The following is a 21,638-nucleotide window of genomic DNA, read 5'->3' on the forward strand; positions in this document are numbered from 1 at the left end:
AACATTTCAAAGTTTTATTAAAAATTCACCTTGGTAAGGAAGAAAGGTGGTGCAGGTAACCCTAGAGTTTAGCTGGTTGGATTTGGTTGGGTCATAAGGTGACTGGGTCTAGCAAGGAACCAGGGCCAGGGACCCATAGTTGCCATCTCCCCTCCTGTGGGCTGGGGCAGAGTTCACTGGCCTCAACATGCACCAGGGAGACCTAAGGTGCATCTGTGAATTCTGTTGTAACTCTTTGGGAACTGTCAGCTGCAATATCTTTTTGAAGTCCCACCCTGTTTTTATGGCTCTCAATGTGTCTGTTAGGAAACTTTAATTCTGTGTACTCAAGGATAGAAAGCAGAGCTAGGCATGGCTCCTCTGAGCTCATCCTTCTGGCCACATTGTTAGTGAAACCCTTTGGAACAGTGTGTTATCAGTCACCAAGATCTTTAGCAAGCTGAAAATGCTTTTAGTACATGAAAAAGGCTCTCAAAACTTACATGATAAAAAGTGCAGACAGTGAAGGTCGATTGCTCCTGTCTACCCTTTGCCAGTTGCTCTTTCCCAGCTTAGGGTAGAGCAATACTACGAAGTTTGGAAAATGTCACCATTTCTGTCCCTCGCGACCTGACTTCATTTACTTATTCACTGGTTCACACATCCTGCATTCATTCACTCTGCATTTATTAAGCATTACCGCGGAGATTAGGCTGACCTTGCTGGGTACTGAGGATGTCAAGGTGTCTGAAAGACACACCCTGCCCTAGTTTAGCGGATCCCACCCTCATGGGGCCAGACACCTCACCCCCGACCCTGCACCCCACCCCTCCCAGTTCCCACTCTCAGGGAAGCCCCAGGAGGGAGCCTTTTCCTCTGCCCTGTGAGGCTGGGAAAGGTGTTGCCAAGGTGCAGCAAGCAGCTAGGCCGGATGAGGAGGGCAGTCCCCTGGGGAGGACCATGCTCGCAAAGGGAAGTTAGGAACAAGAGCTGGGAGAAAGATGGCTTTCTGTAGCTTCCATTAACCTTGCGGAAACACCCCCACTTTGGGGTAGGGAGTGAAGGTAGTCAGAACTGTTAGGTTTTCTTTCGGCCCAGGATAAATAAATAAATGTCATTCCCTTCTATATCCAATGCATGGTTATTACCTAGGAACTTTCTATTTCGTGGGAACCCCGTTAAAACGTAAAGTTTAGATAAATCAGGAGAACTAGGAGTGCATGTTTAAATGAACTCTGGCATCTCCCATAGAGTGGGGCGCCCGAGTCAGCAAACCCTTGGCCCACGGGCCCGCGGTGGGGACGCTACACGTACCTCTCAGAAGTGACCCGGATGCGCTCGTCGCTGGACGACTGCTGCTCATCCTCCTTCTCCCGGAAGTGCTCCTGCACGCACTGCTCCTCGAACTCATGCAGCTTCTTTAGCTCCTCGTCGCTAAGGAAGAGCTCTGTGTGAAGGGAGAAGTGTCAGCCACATGAAAAACAAGAAGAATCAGTTTCGTGGTGTCAATGAGAATTTCACAGCCCCACTTTAATTAAGCTCTCTTCTCTGCCACTCCTAAGGCAGTTCGCCACTACTCCAATTGATTTTTATCTAAAAAGGGGTTGTCATACGCCCCAACCCTCTATCAGTTGGAGCCAAACGGGCCCGCTTTTAAACATAAAAAACAAAATTACATTTACTGGGAAAGTAAAGCCAAGTAATATTTCCTGGAAAACTTTTTGCACTTATTTTTATGAATAGAGTCAAACTTATAGCGTTATTTTCTCATTTTCTTTAGATGCAAAAAATTAAGACGTTTTGAAAGCATTGAATTTATATAGAAATTTATAGAGTAGAGTTATTTTAGAGAATTAGCTCAACTTCTGATCTCTATGAGCTGGCTTTCCTAATATTAATTACTAACAAATTAACGAAACTAGAATAAAATGGGTACAAAATGAGAAGCCTTTTGAAAAGAACAGCAGTTGGACTGAGTGTGGTGCTTTTCACACGAGCAAGTAGTTGAGTGAGATTTCTGTGAGGATGTCCAATTGGAACACTATTTTGAAATCAGCCCAACTTAGAAATGAAGAGCCCTGCACATACTCAATCCACGATCCCGTTCCTCTTGGTCCCCTTCTCTCTTTTTCCTGCAACGGCCGCTGAGACGCATAATGATGATGTAGATGTGGCTTAAAATGATCATCGGTGGGGGCAGGACTGGTCTGTCATGAAATGTCATAATCAGCTGATATCGCTGGAACTTCCACACCTGATTGGATATTGATTTTACTTCAAAGAAGGTATTGCTTTAAAAAGAAGACATTTTTACAGTTAGTTATGTTACTTTTTATAGTGATTTCCCAGAGCAGTCAGTTACTCACATTTAAATGAAAATCCTCAATGAGATGGCCTTTTAGTGCCCTTTAGTACTGATTCCTTGATTATCCAATCTTTTGGTTTATCCATCGGTGTGGATTATCTGTGCTTAAGTACATTGTATTCATAAATAGCTAAGTGTAATAAATTGCTATGTACTGCTTTCTTGAAAAACCACACCACAATCTACTCATATACTCAGGAAATTTAATTTCCTATGTGTAGAGGTATAAGCCATTTAACTAAATGTTTTCACATGTTTAAACTTTCAATTCAGTCTAACAAGTAGAAGACTACTTTTTTTTCAACTGAATTAATTAGTTATTGAACTTATTTGATTGAAGGTTCGTTATTTTGGACATGGGGTAGGTAAAATCTTTGTCTTATTTTAGCTTCCAACAGGAAGCAATAAGTACATGATTTCATTGTCTACCAATACTGGGACCTTAGGAAAACTAGTTACCTTCCCTGACCTTAGTTTTCTCATCTCTCAAGCCAGAAGTTTGGACCAGGTTTTCTCCAATGCCCTGTTCAATTCTAAGATTGCATATTTCTGTGAAGGATTTTTCCCTCTATATTTTTCATCTTAGAAGCTAAAATCATTTTTTTCAATATTTATTGAGCATGGTCAACATACTCAACACAACATGACAAATAGGTAGGTTTTATAAGAAACTTGATTTAATCCTTTAAGCCATTTTTTTCTTGGGCCATTTTATCTTCTATTCTGTAAATGATCAGAAAAAAATGCTTTACTAGTATTACAGTAATTGTAACAGCTTATGAAACTAATATTACCTTTTCCACCTCTGCTGATGAATAAAAAGCATGACTTAATCAAATATTCTGTACCCCAGGAGACTTTCATCTAAGAAAATATTTTCATTAGATTAAAATACACGCTAAAGTGTTAAAATACTAACCAAGATTAAATTCAAATGTATTTAAGTGTCAACTCTTGATTTATGAATACATTAAGACTGATTAACTTTGAACAATGAGACTGCAAAAATTGGATCTACTTAAAAACCCTTATGAAATTATCTGCAAATATATTAGTATCTTGGGAGAGTTCTGAGATTAAATGGAAAATCTGTACAGTAATAAATAATAAGCATGTGGTCATCGGCTGTGACACGTACTTGAACACAGCAATCAGCAGGTTCACCAGCAGGATGTTGGCGACCAGTAGATAGCACGCCATGAGTGCTGGCGTGAGCCAGGCACCGGGGATACAGGGAGGAAGCCGCTTGCCCTCCTCATCATATAGGTTCTCACCACAAGGAGCTGAAAGAAAAAAAATAGTTTTGTCTTTGCTTTTTACATATAATGAAAAGGATAAATATCTCTTACATATGTTTTTCAATACCTATTTCTTTTTAAATAAGCTTTCTTATTTCATAAGCAATATTTTTTTCCATGGGAACAAATAAACTCTGTAATCCTGGCTACTCAGGAGGCTGAGGCAGGAGAATGGCGTGAACCCGGGAGGCGGAACTTGCAGTGAGCCCAGATTGAGCCACTGCACTCCAGCCTGGGCGACAGAGCGAGACTCTGTCTCAAAAAAAAAACAACTCACACAAAGAAAAAGGTCAGAAACTCATATCTGCGCTCAGAGATAGTCATTCTTTGTCATATTTCTAAACATTTTCCCATTTCTTTATTGTGGCTCTCAAATATAAAAGTCTTCATTTTTAAGCAGACAAATGTATCTTTATGTTTTTTCCCTTTATTGTTATCCATTTGAAAGTCATTGTGGCTTCTAATTATTTAACATTAGCTTATGTTGTCTCCTGGTTGTTTTCTTGGTTTCATTGATACATTAAATTTGAGAATATTTTTGTTATGTCGTATGGGTTAGGGATTTCCTCTACTTCCCAAATTGTTTAATCAACTGTTTTGGTGCCATGTTTGAAAAATAATCTTTTCTCCCTCTGCTCATTTGAAATGCAACTTTTTATCATAGGGGGTCTATTTCTCCCCTAAAAAAATGGGGTGATCCCAACAGTGAATTTATTGTTCTCTTTACTTTTTACTGACAGCTTAAAAAGTACTGGCACCAAAAAAACAAGAGAAGTATTTGAAAACCGTTTAAGACTACTAGTAATCAGCTAAGGAAAAGGTAATTAAGAAACATATTCCATAGACTAGAATAATCAATTCCATGTAGACTTACGATTAATTTCCATGGCGTAGACTACACAACGATTGGAAAGCAGGATTTTTGTTTTGTATTGTTTTGACAGGACGGGAGGAAAGAAAATAAGATGATGGTTGAGAGAAAAGTAAAACAAGTGGTTTAACAACATAACTGTTTTGCTGTGAAGAAACGCAAATATTTTAAGCTTGGGAAATATTGATTCACACTTAGAAACAGTGATCTATTTAGAAGAATTACATACGTTAATCATTCTAGAAAATATATATCATGCATATTTATTTTACCATATGTCATAAGCAAGAGCAAAAGCTCACTAGTTAAAAATACTGTGAAAAAGACATGATGTTACTGGCAAATGATCAAGTTAACCAATCACGCGCTCCCTATATTCCAACACAAACCCCTCATAAGCACAAATAACTACAAAATTATTAGTTAATAGTCAGATCAAGAATCAAAAACCTACATTTAATTATGTTACTGAGAATAGCACAGCCTAAAGTTTACCTCTTTACCTTCTCTCATAACCCAATTTAATTTAAAAAAAAAAAAAAAAGCTCAACAATAAAAATACTACAGTTTATGCCTGGAATCCAGGAACTTTTAACGTGTATGTATGTCTACCTAAACTAATATTCTTTTGAAATCAAATTATGTTTTTATGTTCTGGCTTACCAAGCTACTAACACATTTCAATAGTTGACTCTGTGATACTTGCAATAATGATATGGTCAGAATGACATTATAAAAGTTAGAAAGAAGCTACTGCATGAGCTGGTTATTGTCTAACCTAAAGGCAGTAGATATACACTGACAGCCCTACATTCTATATGAGAGGAAGATGATAAAAACTTTCTATTCCCAAATAGCAGAGCTCTGGAACAGCAGACATGCTATTATAGCTGATGCTTTATGATAAATCACAACATGCAAATGAAAATGTTGGTCCTGAAATGGAAATGGGACTAAAAGTGCCTCCTTCACTGGTGGAACATTTATTCAACTGTCCTGGTGAAATAGTGTACAAGAACATTTGAGCTTTACATTCCTTCAATCCAGAAGACACCAGCTCAGCCTGCAGAGGAGCTGGGCCTACATTCCCCAGAAATCTGTGCAGGATCATAGCCGATTTCCTCTACTAACATCCAGATTATTTTTGATAATACAAAATAGCACTCTAGTAGTGAAGATGAAATGGGTAGCTATGTGGAAAATGGGCTCTGATGGCTTGAAGAAGAGGATGGTGGGACGTACCAGTTACTCTGCCCTGTTCACTAGTTCATTCTACTGGAAAACACTACCAGTCTTATCCTGGGGTGGGGAGATACTGGATTGAAGAAAAACTAGGCTATTGGCATTAGAACTGCATTCATGTGACAGGATGTCCATCAGGTCCAGCTCAAGGGAAGTGAGACTCTTTTGGAATTCTAGTGAATTATTTTTAGAATAAAAGAAATGACTGATGTCTGAAAATCCATGTTCCATAATTTGTTCTTATTTCTTTGTAAAATAATTTGATGCCTATGGTGGAGTGACAAATATTTTTTATTTCCAAATTAATACATGTTCTTCCATTAATTTGGAACTGGTCATCTGCCTCAGAAGCAGGGAAGAGAATCTTACTATGAATTCTACTCTTACGGTCTATCTGGTCTGCAAACACCTCTCCATAGATCATCCAGTAGGGCATGTAGAAGATGTTTCGGGCCAGTTTCCAAGAAGGCTTCTCCTCTGGATGCAGAATGGCTTGACGGGCTACTCCGAAACTCATGAGCACGACCAGCATGATGACCACAAAGTACAGCATGTCGATCATCTGAGTAAGGAGAACATTTGTCTCTCACTGTCTTGGCTCATGGGCCACGTTCACCCTGGCTCATTATATTGCTCTCTGCAATTAAGCACTTCACGAGTGCTTAATTAGGATGAAGAAAGCCTCTTTCCCTTCATTCCTTCCCATCCCTGGGAAGGCTTTTTCCCACTCCATGCAATGCTTTATGCCTAGAATGTCTTCTAGAACATTGCTATCCTCATCTGCTCTTCATCCTTCTTGCTTCTCCTCTGTTGTTCCCCATAAACACATGTCCCTTAGTAACTACAACTGCAAATGGAGAAAGGGAAGAATTATGGAAAAGATGGGAGTTTGTAAGGGATACTAAGGAGTAAGAGGAGCAGATACCTAAGGAAATAAAATGACAATGAATTGAGAGTATAGAGCAACATTTATTCATTCACTACACAAGTGCTGAGTGGTTACAGTGAGCAATGCCCTGGTTACTGCGGATACTAAACTGGTATAATTCCTACTTTTGAACATCCCTGAAGATGGAGGCCCTTGCTGGAATTTACTAAAGCATACATCCCTCAAAACCACTTGCCCTATAAAGAGTCCTTCCTAAATGTAGGAGGCTTGCTTTCTTCTTGCACCAGTCCTAACATTGAGGCTCTTTTAGGTAATGTAAGGATGACCTGCTGGTTCATTTTCAGTATCATATTCTCTGGCCTGTTCTGGAGTATAAGTCATCATGGTCTAATCACATGGACTTCCTGTGTTCACTCCAGGCCAGAGTAAATGAGCTGAAGATCATCTGGAGTACAAGTCGGGGATTGGCCCTGGGCTCCCTTTGTCTCTGGCTTCTACCACATGTTAGGAGGTTATAAATCAGGCGGGTTTTTTTTTTTTTTTGGCCATATATACATTCTGAAGTGGATGTAGTCCCATAGAACATCAAATCCATGTCCCTGTACTAAAGAATGCTGAAAATATGTTTCCAGCCATCAAGAAGTAAATATTTTGAGACATCTATTTTGCTACTGAATTCCTATTGCATCAAAAATTGATGTTCTCTTAAGTCCTGGGAAAGTGAAGTAAGCTCTTATAAAAAACGGGGCTATTTTCTTTTATATTGCTGCCAAAATAGACTCATTAATAATAAATCAGAAGGAATAAAAAACAAAAGTAATTAGTCACCCTACAGTTGAAATATGGTATGGAAGAAGGAAGACAGTATATATTGAGTACCTGATATATATTGAGAGATATATATATGTGTATGTGTGTATACACACACATATATACAGTGTATGTATATACACTATATATGTATATATGTTATGTATATATACACAGTAGGCCCTCAACTCATGTTTTTCTATCGGATTTTATTAAGTTATCAACATGTGGGAGAACTGTGTATCTTAAAGCAAAGAATATTTCCTTTAAAAAGCCAACTGCAAAAGAAAAACCAAATGAAATTGAAGGAAGCCATGCCCAAGGCCTCTTCTTATGTCCTAACCACAGCCGAAGTCTCTCTGGATACCCACAGGATGCCATTACTAACCATCTTTCCAATCATCATCACGTACGGCCCCAGATACTTGTTGACACCAAAGATGTCCAGGACACGGATGTACCAGAAGATGATATCCACACAGTAGATCACCCGGCCATAGCCCATGTAGGGCTGGTTCTGTAGGCGAAGAATTGCTCCAATCATGAATGTGGAAATGGCCACGAGATCTGTGATATTCCAGTACTCCTGAAGCCAAACTTTGATTTTCTGGCTGAGTTTGCCTGGTTCTGACATGAGGATCTGAAAACAAACCCCAAAGAACAATAAACTGAGATGCCATATTAGAAGTCTTGTCTTAGAATCTTGGAACAATAAGACTGGTGGAACATTCCAGGGCATCCGGCCCCTTTCCTACTCAAAACATTTAAACACTCTTCTTCTCAGGCAAGCAGAGATATCTAGAAAGGGAAATTCCACGGAATCCTCCCTATTCTTAGATTCAGGGTTTTACAAACTCAGGAAATGCCTTCTAAATTATGTCCTTCTGGCTGTAATTAAAGCAGCTGCATTTTGATTTCTTTTTTAATTATCTGGACACGTGCCTGTTACTCCACATTCCAGAGTCACACAGGATGAAAACTCTAGAGCATAGATGAGCCCCACGTGGCCCCACAGAGGGGCAGTCCACCCAGTGGAGATGGCAGAATGGCACTAGGAAATGTTTTGATTTGGCAAAATTCCTTTGCAACTTAGACATGTGAAATTAGGGGAAAGTTAGACCAGGTTTTCCCCTACTTGAGATATTATCCTTTCAAAATCACTGCTGCTTAAGGGGAGACTTCCACAGAGTAAAATGGAAGATATTTAGCAAGCAGCATGCACAGGCGTGCGCAGAGCCTTCCCAATGGCACAGCTGTCTGTGGTGCCACACTGGGGCGGAGGGTTGCCGTGCCAGGTGGTACCCCTTCAGTTGCAGAGGTCTTGGGGATCTCTGTGGTAGGATGGGGCAGTGGCTATCTATCAGCCCACACAGAAGGGATTCACTAGTTTAACAACCCATGCACACCAGCTGATGGCCACCCTGTCTCTCCTATAACTGGGGGCAGGTTTCTGGAATAAAGAACAGTGTTTCGGTGTATGGTGAACCCTCAGCAAGGTCATGACGGCACAGCGATGGTAAAGCAGGCCGCTCAGGAAATACCAGTTGCAGCACCTGCGGAATTTGAACGAAGCCCAGCTAGAAAAGGAACAGTAGTAGAAGGTGGCATGTATAATTTTGGATTCAGTGCTTTTTTGGTTTTTCAGGCTCTCGTTAGACTGATGCCATCAGATTCCCTCTATCTGGACTAGGTTAATAATGTTTTTCAGTTCAGTGAAAGGGTCAACAGTTACTGCAAAATAATAGTATTGGTTGTATATCAGTTGGAGAAAGGATATGAAATTATGCTGTGGGCTTTTTCAGCTCAAGTTGCTTTTTTGCTTGGATACATGCTTTCTCTTTATAAGCAGATTTAGTGAATTAAAACTTCTGAATGATATTGGAAAGGAAAGTATCCGGCCCATCTTTCCTCTGCTGTCTGCAGAGATTGCTTACTAGGAGTTACATTTTCACTCGAGCCGTCTGGGATAACAAGAGTCATGTGTGAGATGGTATCTGTTCTTTTGCAACACTGAGTTGAAAATCCTGTTCCCTCTGTTTGCAGCAAATGCTCTAGGCCCCTCCCATATCCCCTGGAGCTTTTCCCCAGGTGGGCTTGCCCACCCCACCTGCTGCAGGTGCTGCTGTTAGGCCCACACCTGCCCCCTTCTGGGATGCTTGCTCTTGGACGCTTGGAGTCATGTCTCTGGTGGGTACCAATGACTAATTGAGGTGGGGCCCAAAGGTGAGACAGACTCCACAGTGTCCAGTCCACTCAGAGCCACCTACAGGATTAGGCCAAGGACAGGGTCAACCTGAAGCCACACAAAACTTAGCTCCTTTTCCTCCTGACTGGGAGCCCTCGCTTCATAAATCTCTTGCACAAGAGTCCAAAGATAAAAGAAATGACATTTTTCCTGTAACTTTGGGCTTTGGACCACACTGTGCAATTGTCCCTTGTATCTCTCTCTCTCGCTTCTGATCCCAAATAACTAAGCCAAAATTTGTACCCAGTTGCGGTAATTGGTTTATCTCAGGTCGCTGGCAGCATTTGCTGATGCTTTCCTATGCATTCAAACCTGTTTTCATTATTAAATATCTTTATTTTGCCTCGTGTTTTGATTTGCAAGTTCAAGTTCATTCAAGATGTATACATCTTAAATAAATAAATGGAATAAACTTGGGATTGTGATACCTCCAAAAAAAGTCCCACAGCATGTATAATTTGTTTTTTTTTTGTTTTTGTTTTCGAGACGGACTCTCACTCTGTCACTCAGGCTGGAGTGCAGTGGCGCAATCTCGGCTCATTGCAGCCTCTGCCTCCAGGGTTCAAGTGATCCTTCCACCTCAGCCTCCTGAGTAGTCGAAATTACAGGCAACTGCCACACAACCGGCTAATTTTTGTAATTTTAGTTGAGACGGGGTTTCACCATGTTGGCCAGGCTGGTTTCGAATTACTGATCTCAAGTGATCCTCACACCTCAGCCTCCCTAGTAGCTGGGATTACAGGCGTGCACCACCACGGCTGGCTAATTTTTTTTTATTTTTAGTAGAGGCAGTGTTTCACTATGTTGGCCAGGCTGGTTTCAAATTCCTGACCTCAAGTGATCCACCCGCCTCGGCCTCCCAGAGTGCTGGGATTACAGGCATGAGCCACCACACCTGGCCCAACATGCATAATTTGCATGAAACGTTTTTTCAGTAAGGAGCCATATCTGCATTTGCAGTCAGCGGTTAGTGGGCTGGGGGAGGCCTTTGGAGTAGCCACCTCTCGTATCTTCTCTAACGCCAGGCTCACGATGTAGGAGATGACGATCCACTCCTGGAGGGACGGCCAGCCATCCATCCGCACCAGGATGACGTAGTTAAACAGCAGCAGGTAGCCCAAGTATGATATCTGAAAGAAAGACAAGCTGTTAGCCGTGTTTGGGGGAATCACATTGCAATCAAATTTTGAAACCCTGTTTTCTTTCAGGTTGACACATCTAAAAGAATCTTTGTTTCCAACTGGACTGACTCATTGAGAGGAAACCTTCACTGCACCTCACCAGTGCAGACAGAAGACCTGGAGGCAGGACGGGAGGCATTTTATACTTCAGCACGATATGGGCCTGACTTTTCATTTTCTACATAGAGACGTATTTGTTGGTGCTGTCATCCTCATGGGGAAACTATGAAGTTGCAAACATTATGATAATGGGAAACTTTTAATAGTTTGCTGGAGTGTCTTCTACATTCCTGGAAATTGGAAAATGTTACTTACTCCTCCCTGCCTCACAAATTTCCTTCCTGATTCTTTCCACAACTGGGAAGTTAGATGAGAGGACATGTGGATGAGTTGCCCACCCAGACACGCGAGCTGACCCTAGAGTCCTCTCAGTTAGTGGTGGCATGTCCAGGATTTGCTGTGGCCACAGCAGGGCCCCTATCTCTGTGGCAGGGAAAGAGGCAGAGCTGGAGGTGGCAGTGGGTGAGGCAAAAGCAGGGAGTTAAGGGGTTGGGGGAGGACGTCTGAAGTGGATCACCTGTCCCCGGTGATTCACCATGACGCCAAGGAAACTTAAGCTTCTGGGTCCCTCACTGCACAGGCCCCTATGGAAGGCTTGGGGGAAGGGTGCTAAAAGTTAAGTATTTGTAATTGGACAGTTTTTTTTTTTTTTTCAAGATCCGGCCTCCCAATCCTATAAGCTTTACCAGGAGAGAGGCAGGCCCCCCCAGATCCACTATCCACTCTTCGAGGAAAGATTAGAGCCATGTTCTCAGACTTTGGGCTGCATCCTAATCCCTGGGAAGCTGTATAATGTGTGATGACTCCACCCTACACCAGATCCAGAGGGTCTGGGGCGAGGCCCAAGGCTGAGAGGCCTCGATGGCTTCCTGGCCCCATCTCCGGCAGCAGCCTCTATGGCTGGGCTCTCCTGCAGGCTGGGTGCACCCCAGGCCCTCAGATGGTTCTAACCGGAATCAATGGGCAGCAGTGACTTCGACTGTATCATCAATCTTGGCTGCCACAAGGTTGGGTGTCCAGGCCCACAGCTGACCCTTGAGGTGGGCCCCCACACAGAGCTTTGCTCTGCCCCCAGCCCACCCTCATTCATCGCCCAGACCACGGCCAGGGACCCAGCTCCTCATGTCCCATATCCTGCTCCCACCTCATCACCAGTGCAACCACAGCACCGATGCCTGCCTGGCGCGGGCTGTGGCTTGATGCTTGGGATTTCATAAGAAGTCTTTCTCCTCCCGACTGACATGATTGCGCAAGCCACAGTGTGCCTGGCCACCCCCACTGGGACCACCTGCAGCTCGGCCATTTCCCCCAGAGGCGCTCTGATCTGCCCTCCGGCCTCCTCTCCTGCTCTTGTTAGCAGAGAGCCACACTCTGGGAGCTGTGTAGACCCAGGCCTCAGAAAAGGGCTGGAGGATGGCTTGCCAGCCAAGCAGGTCAGTTTGGTGAGCACTTCAGAATGAGACGCCTTGATTTGTTTCCCTATTCCAAGAGTTTACCATCTGGATTTAGCCATGCCTTTGTAATGACCTCACCAATTTCATGAAAAATGGAATCTGTGAATTTGCTCTTTAAATCACTCTGTTCATTTAAAAATAAAATTATAGTTCCCTAAGTTTGTATTGGCATCAAAAGAGTTCATGTTAAGCAAATAGCATGTGACTATTTTGCCTTATGAGATGGTGTATTTGGGACTAGGATGGCCGTATGTCAATATATGACAGGATATCGAGATCCAGTGTTAGCCAGAGATCTCAATTAGTCCCAGTTTTGTTTTCATAATTCATTTTAAATCAGTGAATTTTTAGATACTTTTTTAAGCCCTTGAAATTTTTCTTGATTCCAACATATCAAAGCATTCAAAATATGCTGAATGTCAAATGTTCAGGAAGAGGCCTTACTGTGTAAAACCAGAACTTGACAATGGGCGCGTTATAGAATTCACAGATCTTTGTTCCGATGGGAATACTTCTCTGTTTTTTGTTTTCATTCTCCTCATCCCCCTTTCTTGAGCCAGCATCTGCATTTGCATCCTGGAAAACAGAGCACAGCACATGACAGGCAGGTGGCTAAATGGGAAATGCAAGGCACTCCGGCACACAGGCACCACTAGAAAAACACAATTCCAAAAATGACTTTAACCAGTGAGATTTCTCAATCCGTGGTACAAGAAATCTCAACAATTTTGAAAACAAGATTACACTGATACTCTTAGGGTCAAGTGTGTCACTGACCGTATTCTCCTCTTCTTTTTCTTTGCCATCCTCGTTTTCCTTGGATGTTTGATACGAGAAATCATCATATGTGCGAAATTCCAAAAACAAGATGGTGGGGGGTAGAAGAATCCCCATGATAACCTACGGGACATAAATTGATTTTTTAAGCTGTGGCAATTCTAGAAAAATGTCCCAGCATAGTTAAAATTTCTAAATTATGACCTTCAACATTATTCAGTAACCTAGGAGCCCTGGAATGTTATCCCTGGTCTGACGTTCTGTGACATGTGCTTGGTAAATTAGTAGAATTGCAGGCAGTAAAACAATTTAAGAACATACACTAAATTTTTTAGATGAATGGCAAACAGCACTGTTGGTGATCCTAACTTTAAAAAGAAAAGTCCTGGCTGGCATGGTAGCTCACACCTGTAATCCCAGCACTTTTGGAAGGCCAAGGTTGGTGGCTTATATGAGGCCAGGAGTTTGAGACCAGCCTGGCCAACATGGTGAAATCTCATCTCTACTAAAATACAAAAATTAACCAGGCATGGTGGTGCACGTCTGTAATACCAGCTACTTGGGAGGCTGAGGCACAAGAATCACTTGAACCCAGGAGGCAGAGCTTGCAGTGAGGCGAGATCGCATCACTGCACTCCAGCCTGGGTGACAGAGCAAGACCCTGTCTCAAAAAAAAAAAAAAAAAAAAGTCCTTACATGAAATTTCAAGGAAGGCAAATCTTTAAATTAAAATAGAACAATATAAATAAAATATAATACCTCTAGTGAAGTAGGCCAAAAGTATTTTATATAGAAATAACTTTGATATAAATGACATTATGTGAACTAAGAGTTGCAAGGCTAATGTGACTCACAAAAGAAGGACTAACATGGGCTCAGCCTAGAAAACAAAAGGATGCCCCGGATGCCCAGGCTCATAGATAGAAAACGGGCTTCCCTTTTTTTTTTTTTTTTTTTTTTTGAGACAAGGTCTTGCTCGGTCGCCTGGGTTGGAGTGCAGTGGCACAATCATGGCTAGCTGCATTCTTGATCTTCTGGGCTCAAGTGATCTTCCCACCTCAGTCTCCTGAGTAGCTGGGACTACAGGTGTGCACCACCATACCTGGCTAAATTTTTTTTTTTTTTTTTGAGATGGAGTCTCACTCTGTCGCCCAGGCGGGAGTGCGGTGGCATGATCTCAGCTATGCCTCCCGGGTTCACGCCATTCTCCTGCCTCAGCCTCCCAAGTAGCTGGGACTACAGGTGCGTGTCACCACGCCCAGCTAATTTTTTGTATTTTTAGTAGAGATGGGGCTTCATCGTGTTAGCCAGGATGGTCTCAATCTCCCGACCTCATGATCCGCCTGTCTCGGCCTCAAGAAATGCTGGGATTACAGGCGTGAGCCACCTCGCCCAGCCTACCTGGCTGATTTTTAAAAATTTTTGGTAGAGATGGGGTCTCACTATGTTGCCCAGGCTGGCCCTGTACTCCTGGGCTCCAGTGATCCTCCTGCCTTGGCTTCCCAAAGTGTTTGGATTACAGGCGTGAGCCCCCACACCAGGCTGCACTTCTGTTTCTGTCAGTGCTTTTCCACACTCTACCAATGGCTGAAGATCGTTTTAAACTTTAGTTTGAATCATAACTGAACTTTAAGTTTTGTGTGCACTTCATTGTTTTTCCTGAAATTTATGGATTCACCTTCTATTTTCTTGTAAGGATTATAAACTGTTTTGTTTCCCTAACCTGTATTCCTGATGCTTAGTGGCTTCTTAGCCATTCCGTCTATTTATCAGAGTTATTTCTACTCTCCTTGAGTACTTTCTTTTTGGATCCCACGACTCCTTGGCCTCATTTAATCTGACTGCCTTTCTCTTGGCTGCACAGCTTTTGTATGGCAATTTGTAAAACTTGGGGCCTGTTTCTTACACTCCACACCACGTTTTTTCATTGTAATTTTTACCTTTTTTTTTTTTTGCTTGGACTACCTGCTAAACTAATTCTTCTGCATGGGAGGTTGAAGGTGTATAGTTTGAGTCTTTGCCTGTCTTAAACAGATATTATTTTCTCATGCTTTTGAATAGTTGGCCTGGGTAGAAAATATTCCAGGCTCCAAATGCTTTCCCTTCAGAACTGTGAAGGCTTTACTCCACTACTGCCTTCTGGGTTTCAGTGTTGTTGATGAGCAGTCTGATGCCAATTTGATGTTCATCCCCATGTAGGCGATCTACTTTAGTTTCCTTAAAACCTTGAAGAGCTCTTTATTCTTGGAACTCTGAAAACTGTTTATTAATATCCTAAGTTATGTATAACATCAGCTTAGCATATTATATAGAATTAGACAGTTAAGCATAACATTCATATTTCTAAGAAACAAAGTGCCCTCTATTTGCCAGAACCATACTACACAGTATAACTTGTATAGTCTTTTCTTTATCCTCATGGAGATCTCTAAAATAGATATAATACTGCCATTAGATTGCTAGGTTATCTGCAGATTAGAATCTCTTCTCAAGATAACCTAGTAGTTAACAGCAGTAAACCCCAGAGCTAGGGTTTGATTGCAATATAATTTTTCCCCCACTATATCTTTTTCAAACCTTTTCGTAGCTTCCTATTTTCTTGTAATTTTCTCCCATGTCATGAAAACATCACTAGTTAAAATAATATACAATTTCAGAGTTATAAGGGAATCTAGAAATAGAGTTCCAGTCCCTCCTTTAATGGTGGGTAGATGACCCAACCAGGGTGCGTGTGCATACTGAGTTATGGGGGTCTTCATTAGGAGACTCTGACTGTGGCAGGGGTTTGTGCAGCCTGGTGGGCTGGTCGGGTGGGGGTCTGGAGTTAGACCACCTGGGTGGGGGTTCTGATCCCATGCTGACCAGCTAAGATCCTAGGCATGTCACTTCATCTCAAAGCTTCAGGTTCCTCATCTATAAGACAGTGATTGTCATGGCATCTCCCTCAGGGGGTTGCTAGAAGGAATAAATGAAATAAGCCACAGAAAGTGCTCAGCTCAGCCTGGCAGAGAGTCGCTTGTCACTGTCACCCTGGCCTGCCTCAGGGCGCGTTGCACGCACCTTCAGACCGGGGTTCTTCCGCATCCGCAGCCTTCCCATCCACATGTCGGTCAGCAGCATCTGGCTGCAGGTGTGAGCGATGAAGTCCCGGTGTTTGGCTGCCACAGCCAGTTTGAGGCAGGTCGAGTTGCTCCAGTTTTTCAGTTCGTAGGTCAGGAGTTTCATGGCGATCTGCTCGTCATGCTTATAAGACTGGTCTAATAACTCCAAAGCAAGCTGGCCGAAGTCTCTGGGGGGAAAGAGAAGGGACCAGGGTGAAGCCACAGTGGCTACAAGCTGTTTCTTAGACAGGCATATCCACCAAGGACTTATGGAACCACAGGACACAGTATCCTTCACTGGAGGGGCTCTGAGGTTCTTTGCAAGCAAGAAGCTCCAGGGATGTGTCCCCAAAGGGGGATGGCCAGGGACAGTGGCTGGGAGCTCAGTCAGGAGGCGGGCTGACTGCTACTGCTGCAAATGGAGCTGTAGGTTGAGACCACATCTGTCCCTCAGACCCCAGGGACATAGAGATGAGAAGACAAAGTCCCTTCCCTCAAGTTGTGCAAAGATCAGAGAGGCAGATAGAAAAGACGGCAAAAGTGACTTCAAATGCAGCACCTGTGGAGTTGGTGACTTCAAATGCAGCACCTGTGGAGTTGGAGGCCACAGTAGCGGGGCTGCTGGTGGTGGTAGTGGGGGGAGGTGGACACTGAAAGGGGTCACAGGAGGGCTGGTGGGTGCCAGCTAGGTTCTTAGTTGATCTGGGTGCTGGTGGTGCCGGCATGTCCCACCTGTGGACTGTCACCAGCTGGACATTTCGGATGTATGCCTTTCTCTGTGCGTGTAACACTTCACCATCACTGTGATTACAGAGAAGCCAACATTCTCAATGCTATGACAGGGATGAGGCATAGTTGTCATAGGGTCCAGGCCAGAGGGTGCCTAATGACTGATGGGGACAGTGATAGAAGTTGGGGGGCATGGAGAAGGTGGCACAAGCTGAATTTTGAGCATAAAGTTTACTGCCTTCCCCACATGATCCAGATTCAAATATTTGGCAATAACCATAAACGTTCCAAGTTCCTTCAACTTTTTTTTTTTTTTTTTTCTTGAAATGGAGTCTCACTCTATCACCCAGGCTGGAGTGCAGTGGGGCAATCTCGGCTCACTGCAAGCTCCACCTCCTGGGTTCACACCATTCTCCTGCCTCAGCCTCCTGAGTAGCTGGGACTACAGGCACCCGCCACTACGCCCGGCTAAAATACATTTTAGTAGAGATGGGGTTTCACTGTGTTAGCCAGGATGGTCTCGATCTCCTGACCTTGTGATCTGCCTGCCTCGGCCTCCCAAAGTGCTGGGATTACAGGCGAGAGCCACCGTACCCGGCCAGGAGAACCAATTTTACCGGAGCCTCACCTGCTGGTTTGATCAGAGCCTGACTGACCCAGGGGAAGCACGCCCAACTCCAGCCCCCTCTAGCCATCCTGTCCCACCTAAGCATGGAGCAAAATCAGAAACACCTGTGAAGGTCACAGTCCAGGTCACAGTCCAGGGCACAGGCTCATTAACGTTGTATTCCTTGTTAGTGTGTGTTTCCCTATGGAAATTAATTTCACCATCTTTGCATTAAAATTGTGTTTCAAGGAAAGGAAAAAAAATTGTGTTTCAGTTTTGATGCAAAGAGAAGGCAGTACATGAAAACAAAGACAGTCCAAAAACACCTCTGAGACACAGAAAGAGAAATGCTGACATGACAGACAAAGTGATTTGTGAACAAGCTTTAACCACCATTGTCCTTAAGCGAGAAGTACATTGGCCACGCCTCCCTGCAGAGACAAGTACTCAGGATGGTCGTCTCTCCTGGCCTTTAAATCCCTGCTAGACACTAACTTGGAATTGTTATCCAAGTCCTGGGAGATGTCATCCACCAGATCACTCTCGGAGGACTCGTGGGCCATGGCCTTGTAGAGCTTGCAAGCCACCAGGGCCTTGGCCATGCTCTCTTCCCCTCGCTGCCAGAGGAACACCGCCATTTTCTGGCGTTTCATCAGCACGGCCCACAGCATCAGCTCGTGGAAGGGGTACTGGAACCGACTCACGGCAGGGTCGTCTACATCGATGTCGATCTCTTCCTCCTTTTTCTTCTTTTTCTTTTTCTTCCCTTTAGCTGGAGGCTCATCATCCTGAGGGGGAGAAACATGGATTTCATGGTTTTGCCATAAAAGTATGCAACAAAGAGTTCCAGAACTCCTGGAGAAAGGGAACCCTTTCTGTCAGAGGTAATGAAGAGACTTCTGAAGTACATCTTATATTTCCACTCCGCATATGAATTCTTTTGAAAAGATGCACAAGTTTATTATGATAAGTAAACTATCTAAAACCAAATGAACTGAGAAGGCATACTACTGTTTGGATAACTTGCACTCCTGGGTCAGCAGTTTTACTTAGAAGCCTTTAACTGAGGAGATACTGAGGAGATGCTGCAAAACTAAAACAAACAAGAAAATCTCCCCCAAAACTAAACACAAATAACATCATGGAAGAGGGAAGGTCTACAGTTTATTTCCTCAGGGAAGTCTTCCAATGTAGCAAAAATAACACTCGGTTGCCAGACGTAGCTGAACCAGAAATTAACAGGAAACATGCAAAAGGGGCTAGAGAAAAATGTTTTAGGTTTCCCTCCAGTGTTTTAAGAAAGCAAACATTCCTCTTTGAGTGAGCACTATTCTTTTCCCCATATAGTGCAAAGGGAAGGCCAACATTTCCCATTTCCTAAAGGGGTTATGAGAACTGTTCTGCGAATGGATCAGGATTCATAAGAAAGGCAGATCGTGATTGGGAAAATTGGCATGAAATATGTGGGTCTCAGACTATTCCAGGCTAATACTTTAGTATTCAATGGAATAACAGAAACAGATGTTTGTTCTTTTGCAAACAGCGTTCCCATCAATTATCTTCTTTTATTCTTACAAGGACTCTGAGAGTTTGGGAATTCCTTCCATTCCCTCAGATTAGGAAGTTGTGGCTCAGTCTGAATAACTCAGCCACATTCACACAGTTGGAGTGGTCTGGAGCATGGGGGGTTATGGGAGGTACCCTGGCTCTCCAATTCCTATCTCAAGTTGTTCACTACTGATCCAATTTTGTTTTGTTTTGTTTTGTTTTTGAGATGGAGTCTCACTGTGTCACCCGGGCTGGAGTGCAGTGGCACCATCTCGGCTCACTGCAAGCTCCGCCTCCCGGGTTCACGCCATTCTCCTGCCTCACCTCCGGAGTAGCTGGGACTACAGGCGCCCGCCACCACGCCCGGCTAATTTTTGTATTTTTAGTAGAGACGGGGTTTCACCGTGTTGGCCAGGATGGTCTTGATCTCCTGACCTCGTGATCCTCCCGCCTCGGCCTCCCAAAGTGCTGGGATTATAGGCGTGAACCACTGCGCCCGGCCATGACTGACCCAATTTTTATAATATCATAATGAGCTGTGATAACATTTTAATGGAAAATATAGTATATTGACTCCAATTTAAATATCTTTGTTCTAATTTTCTAATTTTGTCACAGTGAAGCTACAGTCGCAGTGATGTGAGAAAGGTTCGTCTACACAGGTTAAAAATGAACATTGTAGAAATGTTAAGATAAACAGATTTTCAAGAATATATAAGATAAATATAAATTAACTAATGACTAATGAAATGTTATAAAACAGAAGTCCTTTTAAGCCTACCTGTCAATAACATATAATATTATTAAAATATTAATTGCATGCAAATTGTCTTTAAAAACTGCCAGAGGGAGAATATGAGAAACAAAGAGTTAATTTTCCTAAAATGCAAAGGCCTGCCACAAATCAATGAGGAAAAGGGAAAGAAACCAATAAAATAACAAAGGATCTGAACTGGGAGTGTAAGGAAAAACTGACATATTACTATAGTTAAGTAAGTAACACACCTTACTTAGCAATGAATTTGAAAAAAAATTACAGGATATTTCTATACAAGGAATAAAATTTGAAATCAATAACAGTAATATGACAACAACAGAAGTCTGTATCTGGGAAATTTGAAATACACTTCTAAATAACTCTTGGATTGAAAAGGAAATAATAAATGCCTTAGAAAAAACGACAATGAAGGTTCTACTTACCCAAACATGCAGAATACCATGAAACAATGCTCAGAACAATTTATACCTTTAATGCATTTATAGGAATACAGTGAAGATGGAAAATGAGTGAATTTTCCTTTCAAACTGAGTTAGCACAAACAATGCAATAACAGTAGGGAAAGTATACGGAAGAAACGAATACAAATAAAAGTAGACATTAATAAAATAGAAACAGAAAAAGAAAGTTGCTTGATAAAGAAAAAATACCAATAAAATATATAGGAAAGAAAGGTTAAGAAAATAAGAGAGGATATATAAATTTTGTTAAAAAATGGCACAAGAGGCTGGGTGTGGTGGCTCGTGCCTGTAATTCCAGCACTTTGGGAGGCCAAGATGGGTGGATCACCTGAGAATCTGAGATCAGGAGTTTGAGACCAGCCTGACCAATATGGTGAAGCCCCATCTCTACTAAAAATACCAAAATTAGCCTGGTGTGGTGGCATGCGCCTGCAGTCCCAGCTACTCGGGAGGCTGAGACAGGAGAATTGCTTGAACCTGGGAGGCTAAGGTTGCAGTGAGCAGAGATTGCACCATTGCACTCCAGCCTGGGTGACAGAGTGAGACTCCTACTCAAAAAAAAAAAAAAAAAAAAAATTTGGCACAAGAAATGACACACAACTGAAGGTACTGAAAAAAACTAGAATACTATGTAAAAGTTTATTCCAGGGAACTTGAAAGTCTAGATGAAATAAATCATTTTAGGAAACTATAAATGACCAAAGTTGACTCTAGAAAATAAAAAGCCTGAAATGTACTTATATTTATAATGGCTATTATGAAGTAGTATTATGAAATACTCACTTCTAAGAAATAGGACTGGACCCGGAAATTTTACAGGTGAGTCCACCAAACCTTCATGGAATAAATAAACCCTGACATGGAGAGTTTGAGAGAACAGGAGACCACGGAAAGCTCATAACCCTTCCAGGAGCACCGTGTTAAAGGTCAGTCTTAATTGTCAACACAGAATGAAAGCCGTCTACACTGAATCCATGAAGAATTGGGATGCTGTTTAGCTCATAAATTTATTTGAAAAGAATGTTTCCAAGAGTCAATCCTAATATTCCACAATATGGCATTTCTTCCATTCATTTAAATATTTTTAGGTCTGGGACATTGTTCTTACGGTTGCTAGTAAAGGTAATTTCTGGTACTTTTGTCCTATTGTGAGGGAACTTTAGTTGATTTTCCCGGATTTTCTAACTCCCCCCAAATTTTTTTGCTGATAATAATTTCTCCGTTTCTTGGGTATTCTTTTTTT

General features: G+C 42.5%; 1 protein-coding gene across 1 annotated transcript in view; it reads right to left on the reverse strand.

Moving 5' to 3' along the window:
- Nucleotides 1–21,638, reverse strand: part of TRPM1 (transient receptor potential cation channel subfamily M member 1) — an 89,875-nt gene that overhangs the window by 23,939 nt on the left and 44,298 nt on the right. The window contains exons 19-29 of the mRNA XM_063716110.1: nt 18,104–18,396; nt 16,232–16,460; nt 13,172–13,294; nt 12,839–12,970; nt 10,701–10,829; nt 7,843–8,094; nt 6,143–6,317; nt 4,517–4,537; nt 3,483–3,627; nt 2,068–2,270; nt 1,294–1,426 (exon numbers count right to left, since the gene is read on the reverse strand). Of these exons, the coding sequence (XP_063572180.1) occupies nt 1,294–1,426; nt 2,068–2,270; nt 3,483–3,627; nt 4,517–4,537; nt 6,143–6,317; nt 7,843–8,094; nt 10,701–10,829; nt 12,839–12,970; nt 13,172–13,294; nt 16,232–16,460; nt 18,104–18,396 (1,835 nt within the window). The remainder of the gene's footprint in view (nt 1–1,293; nt 1,427–2,067; nt 2,271–3,482; nt 3,628–4,516; nt 4,538–6,142; nt 6,318–7,842; nt 8,095–10,700; nt 10,830–12,838; nt 12,971–13,171; nt 13,295–16,231; nt 16,461–18,103; nt 18,397–21,638) is intronic.

The sequence above is a fragment of the Pongo abelii genome, chromosome 16, assembly GCF_028885655.2.
Source record: "Pongo abelii isolate AG06213 chromosome 16, NHGRI_mPonAbe1-v2.0_pri, whole genome shotgun sequence".
Taxonomy (NCBI): Eukaryota; Metazoa; Chordata; class Mammalia; order Primates; family Hominidae; genus Pongo; species Pongo abelii.